The 12095-nt window shown below is 43.6% G+C and overlaps 1 protein-coding gene across 1 annotated transcript; it reads left to right on the top strand.

Moving 5' to 3' along the window:
* pax8 (paired box 8) lies at window positions 1-8103 on the top strand. Its single transcript, XM_070924249.1, has 11 exons — window positions 1-22; window positions 2595-2760; window positions 2968-3165; window positions 3321-3397; window positions 3596-3721; window positions 4322-4497; window positions 4679-4784; window positions 4993-5238; window positions 5650-5751; window positions 6896-6985; window positions 8033-8103. Exons 1-11 carry the CDS (start codon window positions 1-3, stop codon window positions 8101-8103), a joined length of 1380 nt encoding a protein of 459 aa, XP_070780350.1.
* Window positions 8104-12095: the final 3992 nt, after the last annotated feature.

Raw genomic sequence — 12095 nt, 5'->3', positions numbered from 1 at the left:
ATGTCCATCAACAGTGGAAGAGGTAACTACACAACACGAGCTTCTTTCTGCTGCCGACTGAACATATTGGGCCATATGGAGCTTGAAGTTTGGGGGGTTATACAAACATTTATAACACATGCACATAATGTGGTTGTAGGCAGATATAAGTGTAACTCCTCCTGTGGGCACCCATAAGCAAATTGTCGACAAATAGTAAAAAAGTGGACAAAATGTCCTTATATCTGCTTACAACTACATTACAGTATAGTTAGAAAGCCTTTAGTGTGCATCATTTTACACACATTTAACCAAAATGTGGCCTGACATATTTGGTATCTTTGGAAACTTATTTTAAACCTCCTCTACAGTTTAAAATAAAGTGCTGTGGGTTTGAACACTGTTTGGCAGCACAGCAGCAGACTTTAAAAGGCAGGCCAGCCAAACATTAGCAGTGAAACATTGGAGACACTGTTGTCTGTTGACTGTGAAGAAGGCCTTCGATGGGATGCAGAGAGGTGTCTCTTCTGCTCATTGTGACTTCTTGAAGGAGTGAATTGTTATTTTCCTCTGGTTGCAGTGCAGGATATTAAGGAAGTTAATTGGATGACACTTGAAGCTGTCAGAAATAAATTTGGAACAACCCTCTCCTGGTCAGAGTCACTTCAGCTGGGTCAATCATGGAGCAGCAGGAGGCTAACGGCTTCTTTCTATCTATCTGTATATATAGCTATGTATATATATATATATAAGTGTTTTCGTAATGAATTCACGCTTTGTTTTTTTGTGCACGAGGTGTCTGTGCACAGTGCGCGTGCACGCGAGCGTGCTCAACACCCCCCGGGTCTGCTCCGCTTTAATATCCTGCAGGTTGATGAAGCTTGGCGGGGAGATTTTTTTCCACACTCCGCTGGCAGCGTTAATAGAGGCTCCCCTCCCTCCCTCCCTCCCTTCCCCTCCCTCCCTCGGCCTCGTCCGGCTGTTTGATGTGGAAATGAAAGCTGGGAAAAGGCTGAGAAAGAGAAGTGTCTCAATGGGTTAAATTAAAAGCAATGGTGTTCTTGCAGAGTCACCACCGTGCAGTCTATAGAGAAGATAGTGGAGGCTGCTGGTGAGACGTAGCGAGCGCTTTGTCTGCTGCTGCTTACCGGGAGAACCGTTTTTTTTGTGGTTTTGTAGGTTATTTTTGCAGGAGCAGACTTTGACAGATCTGTGCATTTAATTTAGATCAATGCACGTGCAACATATTACAACTGTAATACATCTATATTTATCAAAATCAAATATATTGTTAGTGTCAGTTTTTATTATATTCACAATACTTTCAGCATGAGTTCAAACACATTTCGTTTTGATTAGCACTAATAAATGATAAGCTTCAAATGCATGTAAAAATGTAATGAATAATATAATCATGTCTAAAATGTATTGTCACTATATTGCAGGATACCAAAGTAACTTTTTATATTATAAAATCCATATTTATTACATGTGTACATGAATAAAAATAAGCAGTCTGCCATCAATTTCTTATATATTCATCAAGTTTAATGTAATAGTAATAATAAACATTATTTGTATATTTCATACAAAAAGATGCAATACAAAGTGCTTCACAAAAGATGAAAAATACACATAAAAAGACAGATAATACCACATATTTAAATGACATGTTTCTCTATAATTTCCAAGCACAAAATAACAACAGCCACCTTCACTGAGAATTGTGAGAGTAAGCCTGCAGGTATCATTAATAAGAAGGTGATTCGTCTGTTAGTAATCAAACAATCATCAGTTTAAAAGTATGTGCTTTGCAGTTGGGTATAAAGTTTAGACCCAAATAAAAAAAAGTGTGAATGTCTATAAATGACAGAAATCCCTCCTTTTTAATTAAATATAAGTAAATCAACTCTGAAACATGGATGTCTCCATCTTTGCCATCACTCAGCGCTTCTTGTTTGCTCACTGCAGTGAAGGTTTGTTTCTTCTCGCTGCTGCTTCCACCGTCTCCTGTGTCCTCCACTGTTTTAATGTAAAAACTTCATCACACTCCTGACAACGCAGCTGCCGCTACTGACACATCCGACCTTCAGCCCGTTAGAGACTGAATGATAAATGTCGTTTTTAAAAGATTCAATATGGCTCTTCAGTTTTCAGGGACAACATAATATTCTGTTTGGGACAATGAAATCTTCATCTTCTAATATTTTAGTTACTTTGCTGTACTGTAACATTTCCTAAGCTTCTTCCTTCATTTCACAGCCACTTTTTCATCATCGCTTGCAACATTAAATGAGTTGATGACTTAAACGTGCCTTTCATGCAGTCAGAAACTCTTTGCATCTGTGCAGTGTGTGTGTATGTGTAATGTATTTATTATCAAAGAATCTGATCATTTTGACAATGGGGAACAGCTTTTATGGATCTAAATTTGACTCCTTGGTTTAGTTTCACAATATTTTCTGTCTTCATTGTGGTTATTCTGGGTCTGCAGTGTCCCAAAAGGGTGTGTTTGTGTCCAGGTGTGTTTGACTTTTATAATTGCAGTGCGCTTGAAGTTGGCATGTCTCTGGGTACATGACATTTATGAGTGTTCATCCCCCCTCCTCCCCCAGGTCATGGGGGTCTTAACCAACTAGGTGGAATGTTTGTTAATGGACGCCCGCTTCCGGAGGTGATCCGGCAACGCATCGTGGACATGGCCCACCAGGGGGTTCGGCCCTGCGACATCTCCCGGCAGCTCCGGGTCAGCCACGGCTGCGTCAGCAAGATACTGGGACGGTAAGCACGCCGACGAGTGCCTTACTGGACTTCCTGTCCTGTTGCTGTTAATGAGCCTGTTGGTGTTCTTTGACCTCTGAGAGTCTGTTGACTTGTACAGGACACTTTGATGATGTGTTTGTCTCACAGCCAAGTCTAAAGTAATGACTGAAACTTGCTTTACCTTTATACACAATCACAGCACCTTCCTTCTCCTCCATCTTCCAGTTACTACGAGACAGGCAGCATCAAGCCGGGCGTGATTGGCGGCTCCAAGCCCAAGGTGGCCACCCCGAAGGTTGTGGACAAAATCGCAGAGTATAAGAGGCAGAATCCCACCATGTTCGCCTGGGAAATCAGGGACCGGCTGCTGGCAGAGGGAGTGTGTGACGGCGACACGGTGCCCAGCGTGAGCTCCATTAACAGGTGACAATCTGAAATATCAATTAATTCATAGAGGTACAAATATGTCTCTGTGGCTCAGCGGCACATCGATATCTGGTTTCCTGGGTCATAGATGAGTAGGATTACACCCACCAAACTACATTTAAAGAGAGTGTTAAATGTTCTTTTTGTTTCAGAATAATTCGAACGAAGGTCCAGCAGCCGTTCAATCTGCCTCTGGATGGAAAAGGCCTGAGTCCAGGACAAACCTTAAGTAAGTCTTGCACACATGCACAATGAATCCATATCACCAATCATTATCATGTGATGGCGAAGGATTAAGGTTAAAGATTAAAGAACGTGCTCATTGTCCGGTAGGATTAAGTTCATGACCTTGTAGTAACAGGACTAGTGAGTATGTACAGTATCATTTCCGCTCTGTGTCTCAAATCTGTCTTTGTCTCTCTCTCAGTCCCCAGTTCAGCAGTGACCCCTCCCGAGTCTCCACAGTCGGACTCTTTGGGCTCCACTTACTCCATCAGTGGCTTGTTGGGCATCCCCCAACCCAGCGCCGAGGGCAAGAGGAGCCACGATGACAGTAAGAATTACATCAAATGGACAAGACACCACACATTGGCATAATTTTGTTTTATTGTGGCGGTGCATGGGAGGAAGCCCATCAGACTTGTATCATTGTGAAAGGTGAAACATGGCAGAGGGTGTTGCGTCATGTTTTGACCAAAACAAAGAGGCAAATGTGGTTGAAAAGTAATTTTCTGCTAGTTTCTGGGGCAACATGAAGTAATTTCCAAATACAAGCAGCTACATTCAGCAACTTTTTTCAGGTTAATGTTTAGTTTCTGACAGTTTATTGGCATCTTGCCTAAAGTGGAAAAACACCTTTATTTAATAACTTATTTGACCTTTATTTTATTTGAAATTCAATAAGAACAAGTTTTTCCGAGAGGTATCAAACAAAGAGCAATGAAGTGTTTCAGAAAAAAATCTGTTCAATTGAATTCAAAATACTTCCTTCGTCCCTTAAAGGGTAATTTGAGGCCTGTTGGTGTTGCAAGCATTAAAAAAACAACACATAAACAATTCATCCACACTCTTAATCATTAATCATTTACTGCAGAAATGATTTGCAGTTTTCACTACACACACATCACATACAAACATCCTCGGTGTCTCTCAGGTGATCAGGAGAGTTGTCGGCACAGTGTGGACTCTCAGGGCAGCGGAGGCGTCCCGAGGAAACAGATGAGGGTGGATCACTTCTCGGCAGCCACGCAACATCTGGACTGTGGGTTCGACCGCCACCACTATGTCCCTGACTCATTTGGCTCAGCCTCCAGCAGCAAGACAGAGCAGGTAGACACGAGTCTCAGGTTCAACATGCACTGAAACACTGAAACATACTTGAACGTGAACGCAGCTGCTTTTCTTGGTCATCTTCAGTCGTGTGAGGGGTTTGACTTGCACGTATGCATATTTGCTCCTTCTCACACACACACACACTTTACACTAATAGCTAATCCCTGTTCGTCCACAGACTTTGTACCCTCTGTCCCTCATCAATGGCAGCCTAGACGAGGCCAAGACCAGCTCCGCCATTGGACGCAATCTGACGGCGCACCAGAGCTACACCATGGTGACTGGTGAGACTCTTAATGTTAGATGATGCCCTTTGGTCTGCGTGCTGACTCTCACCACCACAACAGTGTCCTGCAGCCACTCACTCTTTGTTTGTTTTTGACATCTCACTCAGTTTATTTTGTTCCACTCATGTTCACCATTTGTTTCCATTTTCTCACCCACCTGCACCCGGCCCCCTCCTCACTGCACACTGGCTGTCCTCCACCTCAGAGCCCCTACAGTCCCTGCCGCTCTGTCTAAAACAGGAAATGTCCCCAGAAGTGACCAGCACGAGCCCCTCCCCAAACATGGCAGCATCCAACCTGGCGTTCGTAGAGCTGCAGGCGCTGCAGAAGCCCGTTTCTGTCAGCAGCAGCAGCAGCTGCGGCAACTCCAACCATTTCCCCAACGCCTTCAACTCATTCTCCCATCATGCACCAGTGTACGGGCAGTTCAGCAGTCAGCCTATCATCTCAGGTAATGCAGGCCATCCATCTCATTCATGTTCACACTCATAGCAAATGTATTTGCATTTGTGCTGTACAACTTCTGTGTACGCCAGAACCAAAGTTTATTTTCATTATTGATTAATCTGCTGTTTATTTGATACATTTTTCAATATAGGTTTTGTGTATGAATTGTCCGAAAATAGTGAAAAATGCTAAATAGTTGCTCTTGTTTTGTCCGACCAACAGTCCAGAACTCCAAAACACTCAATTTACTGTCATACAAGACAAAGAAAACCAGCAAATAGTCACATCTGAGTAAATTGTTGCAATTACGTTAGGAGCAAAAATGTTCTGACGATCAGCTAATCAATTTTGCGACTAATAGTTCAGCATCTTGTAGCTTGATGTTGAAGGTGCGTGTTCTGGTGTGTGTTTTCAGGGCGTGACATGGTGAGCTCCACCCTGCCAGGCTACCCACCTCACATCCCCTCCCCTGCCCAGTCAGGATACTCCTCCTCTGCCATCACGGGCATGGTAGCAGGTAAGGCACCGTTTTCACTTTAGGAATTAGGTAGGAAATAAAAAGCAAAGGGGCGCCAACGGAGTCAGACAGGTAGAAAGAAAGAGACGGGAGAGGTGAGGAAGAGAAGGAATAAAGAGAAGGAGAGGAAGCAATGGAGGCTTGTAGATTAACAGGAAGACAGGCTGAGTCAATGAGTAATCTTGCCAGGGTGATGGTGGTGTGTGTGTGTGTGCGGACGGGTGCACATAGGCCCAGGGGGTACAGGGAGCAGGCTGGGGGTTCCGCCCTGCTGCCCACACCCCCCACCCAGACACCTCTGACCACACATCGCCATGGGAACCAGGGGGCCCAGGAGGGAGATGCAGGGTGGGCGGAGGGGGTGTAAAGTCTGGGTATGAGCGAAGAGGAGGAGGTCTTTGTGGTGTGTGTGTGTGTGTGTGTGTGTGTGAGAGTGTGCATGAACGTGCACATTTGTGTGGGTATCAGTGTGTGCGTCAGGATGCCTGCATACGAGAGAGAGAGAGAGAGTGTGTGTGTGTGATGTGCCTTTTTTTATTTGAAGTCTGCCCTCCGAAGCGCGAAATGAGAGGGTCTGATTTATTATTTTTCTGGTGGGCTCGCTGTGAGGAAGCGTTGCTACACAATTACTGAGTGGGGGGGGGGGGGTTAGGACAGGAGGAGGAGGTGGGGAGCTCAGGGATTCATTCCAGCCAACATAATTACCAATTAGATATTGGAATGTTAAAAAAAGAGAAAAGAAAGAAAGAGGAGTGCCACAGAGGCTAAAGCAGGAAGTGTAGGACGGAGAGAGGAGGAGGAGGAGGGCATTTCAGAGGGCAGAGGCTGAGCGACGCGAGGGGCCGAGCGCTCAGGAGAGAGGGCGTAGAGACTAGCTGCATGCACGCACCAGTGGGCCGAGGGATTTTACCCTCAGCCATCCACCTGCACCACAGATTAATGGTTTACAGGCTGCGCTAACTGTTGGTGAATTATGAGCTAAGGCTGAGCAGATGCTGGCACACACACAAACAACCCGACTCCACAGAGCTCCTGGCGACGTCTTAGCTTTGCCTTTTAATAACCAATGTTGCCTTTGTTGCAATGATGTGTTTTATCTAGATGTGAGTGTTTGATGAAGTTTTTATTTTTTTCTTTCTTGCAGCCGGTGCAGACTACACAGGTCAGACCTACAGCCATTCGCCCTACACCTCCTACAGCGAAGCCTGGAGGTTCACCAACTCCAGCATACTGGGTGAGTAAGGACACACTGACTGTACTGTGCTATATTTCTGTTTGTTTACTGCTGACAACTGTATGCACTCAGCACATTACCTCCAGATGTATTTTAGTTTTACTTTAAGGGAATAATTGTGACCTCCACAATAAAAGACAAATGATTTAGATGATCTAGATAGCGAAGAGGAGAGACTCACCAGGAGGCCTCAGTCATATGATCACATTACCAACTACGGTTTACTGAAGGCTCTCTGCTCCACCTGATTTCAATTCAAAAAGTCCCATTAAGGCTGGAAACCTTTTTTGCAGCATAAAAGGTCACCGGCAAAACAATATAAAATCAGGCGACAGATAAAACAATACTAACGGCACTAAAAAGGCTAAAATAAACACAGAGAGGAGACGATCAACAGAGGAGAAATTCACCAAATATACATCCAATTTAAATTCCTTTTACAGCAGTTTTTTTCCCCCATCTCTGTTCATACATCATTACATTTATATTTATTCATTTGGAAGACTTTTTGTTTTGGTCCAAAGCGACATACTAATGAGGCACATTAGACCGAGGAGAAGCCTTCAAAAACAAGTCAGTTCCATGATCCACCTGACTTTGGGAACAGACAGCAGACATACAGTATGTCTTGTAGTCGCGTAGTGTGTCATTAGCAGAGATATAGTGGTAAAATTAAAAAACATGGGTTTCAAACAAAAATGCTAGACAAAAAACTGGTACATCATCTTGTTTTTGCTCTGATGATGTAGACTATGAATTGACATCAGACTGGTGTGTATCAGCCTAGAGGCATTCTGGGATATCTCCTCCTCTGCATCACCAGTCAACCTGGTTAGAAAAGGAAAAGTCCTGCATTTGTCTCGTCTTCAGTCATGTGAGGGGTTAAGACTCGATGCACTCGCCAGACAAACTCCAAGCCGTTCAGACTTTCAGCTCGACCATCTGCTGTAAAACCTCAGATCAGATGGATAAAGAAAGTCTGATCCAGCACCACCCAACACCTTCCTCTTCTGAAGGCCTCCATCTGTGTGTCTCCTCCCCCCGCAGGTTCACCCTATTACTACAGCTCGGCCTCCCGCACCGCTCCACCCTCCGCAGCCGCCTACGACCACCTCTAGTCCCACCCCACCCCCCCTTCTCCCTGATGCGTGGACAGACTCGGGGCGCTGGTGCTGGACCTGACTTGACCCGGACTGAGACTTTGAATCGGCTGACACTCATCTGATCAAGGACCAAGGCATGAAAGTCAAAACTGGATGTGAACTTCAGACTCTGCTGATGAACCAGCAACACTTTTTATTTTACATCCTCTCATGGTTCACTGCTCACGTGTTATTTATTTGTCATCACTGATGCCGTTGCCCGGGGTAACTCATGCACGTTTACACATTGCTAACACTGAACCTGTTTCCAGAGACTCAGCCTGACGTCTCACATCAAGGTGCATATTTTCAGTATATCAAGCTCTTTAACGCTGTTTTGGCCAAAGACTTTCTTTCCTCGCACATCTGCAACTTGACCCCACTGATCCAGCGAACACGGATATGCAACTTCTTTATACTGAACTATGCCTGCCTTTTGTTTACAACGCTTTTTCAGTCCCATCATCGCAAAATCAAGTCCTTCTCTTGATCTGTGTGTGCTTGCAAATTCATTTTGTGACTTGTTTTCACTGTAAATTCAGATTTAAGAGCTTTCCCTGTAGTGAAAATAGACTAAAAGGTGACACATTAAATCACAATGACAACAAAATGCCCCACATATGCCCCTCAACAACAATTAATGTGTTTATCTAGCAATATGTACATATTGTAAATGATGAATGACTTACGGGGGAAGTGATGCAATTTACCGCAGAGAGTGACTGATGGGGGACGGGGATGACGGTGATTTGGCTACTAAAACCAACAAGGCTTGAAAATACATTTTGTTTTGAGTCAAATAAATTTAGTTTGTTGTCATGCTGATGTTCTGATGTTTGGTAAGAACTGTGACTATTTTTTCTTATACTGTTATTAATATTATTGCAGATGTAAATAATGAATTTCTAAAGAATTATTTTAATTAAAGCATGACAAATTTACTGTTGTTTTTTACTGTTGTCTTTTTGAAGTATTCTGATTTTACAAACTAAAAGCTGATAATAAACACTTTAAATTGTAAATAATTATTTGTATAGAGTAGAGCTCACAGTACTCATATTTTCACGTTGATTAGTCTTTAGCTGAAGTGGTTTAGTGTTTAGTTTATTTTTTATGTTGTAATAATCAACATAAAAAATAAACTATTACTATTATCATTCTTATTTGTAGTAATAGCCTCGTACTTACGTGCTAAAAGTCAGCTGCATATCCTGAAATGTTGCATATTTTATTTTGCAACTCTCAGCATTTTTAAAAGGACGAAAGCAATGATCCTGAAAACATGCGCATCTGTTTAATTTCTTTTTTTATTTTCTGCATCATGTAGTTTTATTCGCAATTATTTCGTCCCTCTTTGCGGCCTCGTAATTGCAGCGCGTTAACGATGCCACGGTTCGGCGGTGGCGCGGCCCACCTGGTGCCGCCGCGTGGGACTGGCGCGAGGACGGTGTGATGGAGAAGGGAGGCCGCGCGCGCTCCAGGACCGAGAGACCTGCAGCACGTGAAACTGGGTGTTTCGGCGCGCGCTCAGAACAGTTGGCTTTACATATTGAACATATTGAAACTGTTGTAGTGAAACTATGCAGCGTACTATCAGAAGTGAGTTTATACTTTTATTCAAGTTAATGTACAGGAAGTGGAAACAAACCTTAAACGGTTTATTACCTCTGCCTAAATAATATAAAACAGTATCCACACTGTCAAAGATATATATATATATATATATATATATATATAATTACTGTAAATTAGTTAAAGCATGTGGTTTCACATTAATTTAATATAGTCCACTCTGTAGATGTAATATATATATATATATATATATATATATATATATATATATATGTAATAGTAAAAGTAGATAGTTTAAATTATATAAAACCTATTTATATAAGTACAATTAAACTGTTGTTATACTGTAATGTTTTACAGTTTTTCTTTACGACCAAAGTCAAGTATCTATTTACTTTATTATCATGTACTTATTGGGTATCCATTTTGGACCTGCTAAAAACTCCAACATTTTTGTTTTATGGGTTTTGTTTTTGTACCTTTTTTAAATGAGTCCATATCTAGAAACTTTAGGATTTTCTAGCAGTCTGGAAAACAAACGTGCGCTTGAACTTGCCTCAGGTTCAGTGCTGGTTGGTGGAGGCTGCTGTTTGGTCTCATTAGACCACTGCAACCTCCGCAGTCATTCTCAGTTCACGAACGTCTGTGTGGTTCGTGGCCTAATTCACCATTAAAGAAACCCTCAAACCTAATTACACAACTCTTGAATCCGACTGTATGAAGGCTTTTGTCTGACTTCTGAGACAATCACTTAAAGTCCTCAATATCAGTTCAGTCAGAGCGCTGTCTCTCCGCTGATGAAGATCAGCCCTGACGTCTTTCTGTTTACAGTATGCACTTCTCTTTCTCTCTGTCCCTCCAAGCCTTCACTCTCCTCACATTTCACCATTTTCCTGACTCACCTCTTTACACCCCTCTCTTTGTATCCCTCGCACTACTGTACACACCGCGCGCCGCCCTGTAAACTTTAAACAATAGCTGCACTTCATCCCATTGTTGTCCAAGTGGCCTGGCCCACTCCAGACAGCCCATCAACTGACTGGACACTTATTCTTTCCAGTTCCCTGCTCAGGCATGCAGAAACACACACTCAACCATATACACTCATACATACAGAGGAGCTTTCAAGTCAACGTGCAGTACAGGGACGAGGGCAAAACCTTTTCACTGAAACCCAGTTTCAAATTCCTCAGCCAGCTGATGTCCGGCCAGAGAGCTAACGGTGGCAAACGTTAAACATTAACAGTCTCGCTGCCAAAAGAGTAAAAAACAAAACATTATACTGCTACACACAAGCCACAGCAGAAATAACTCCTCTCTGTCTCTCTCTGGGCCTATTAGCGAGGAGGTTTCGGGCCACAGTGCTTCTGGTAATGAGCCCGGCAGCACAATACAGGCACCGGGCCGGAACAGCTGAGGGCAGACAAAGCTGGCAGGACGGGGCGACTGGGACTTACTACATTTAACACAGAGCCATGCTAACTGTGTCCACGTATGTGTGTGTGTGATGGAGAGACAGAGCAAGAATGTCTATCTATGTGTGTGTTTGTGTGATATAACAGTGTGTGTGTGTGTGTGTGTGTGTGTGTGTGGAGGAGAAGGCATGTGTCCCATTACCATTATGGGGACAAACTCAAAGACAGAATAGGGGCCCCTGGAGAAATTGCTGCCAAAAAGGCAGCAGAGGAGTGTGTGGCAATCAGTGGGATGACGGGTCGGGGTTGTCCTGCGCCAGTCATCTGGAAAGTTCTCCACTTATCTCTGGGCCCGAGACACTGGCCAACCAATTCAGCCCGGCAAATAAGTATTATGTAGGCTGACAGAGTTTGTCCGTCCAAATGAGCTGCAGAACACGCTGTTGTTTTAAACCATGAATGGCAGCGCTGCTGTGTCGGCCCCACCCGGCTCAGGCTTCTTTGTGGCCCTTGAGAAAACCCAGATTGTGCGAGTGAACCCATCACCTTGTTGATTAATTGCTTTGGCCGAAGCCCGGCTGATTATTCTGAACCTTTTGTCATCTTTTTAACATCAAACCATCCTCCTTTTCTTTGAGTCTCAGCCCTTTCACAGTGTGAGATTCTGATTCTGCTGCACTGACTTTGCTGTCCACGTTCCACACACTTATAACAAGACTAAATGGGTCTCTGATCGTCAAAGTGCATCTGAAATCCCTTCTCCACACACCTTTCCAACGTTGGACTTCTGGGAGCTGCATCCAACAATTTTTGTAATTTTCCGAAACCATCAATCCGACAATCAAGGCCACTTCAGGCAGCGATCGACCCGATGTGCAGACATGAGAAAGTAGGCAGTATTTGAACTTCTCTCTCAAGCTCTTTTTCATTCTTCACACAACTGCTTCTGTCTCTTTTCTTACGTAGAGCCATGTCCATAAG

This window comes from Enoplosus armatus, chromosome 18 (assembly GCF_043641665.1).
Source record: "Enoplosus armatus isolate fEnoArm2 chromosome 18, fEnoArm2.hap1, whole genome shotgun sequence".
NCBI lineage: Eukaryota > Metazoa > Chordata > Actinopteri > Centrarchiformes > Enoplosidae > Enoplosus > Enoplosus armatus.
The sequence above is the reverse complement of the archived record's forward strand: the minus strand, read 5'-3'. Positions and strand labels throughout refer to the sequence as shown.

What these genes read in the sequence shown, in the direction of transcription:
- pax8 (XM_070924249.1), top strand. Translation starts at nt 1, where the DNA reads ATGTCCATCAACAGTGGAAGAG. An exon ending in GAGTCCAGGACAAACCTTAA is followed by an intron (nt 3,398 to 3,595) that starts GTAAGTCTTGCA and finishes TCTCTCTCTCAG; the next exon opens with TCCCCAGTTCAGCAGTGACC. An exon ending in CAGTCAGCCTATCATCTCAG is followed by an intron (nt 5,239 to 5,649) that starts GTAATGCAGGCC and finishes GTGTGTTTTCAG; the next exon opens with GGCGTGACATGGTGAGCTCC.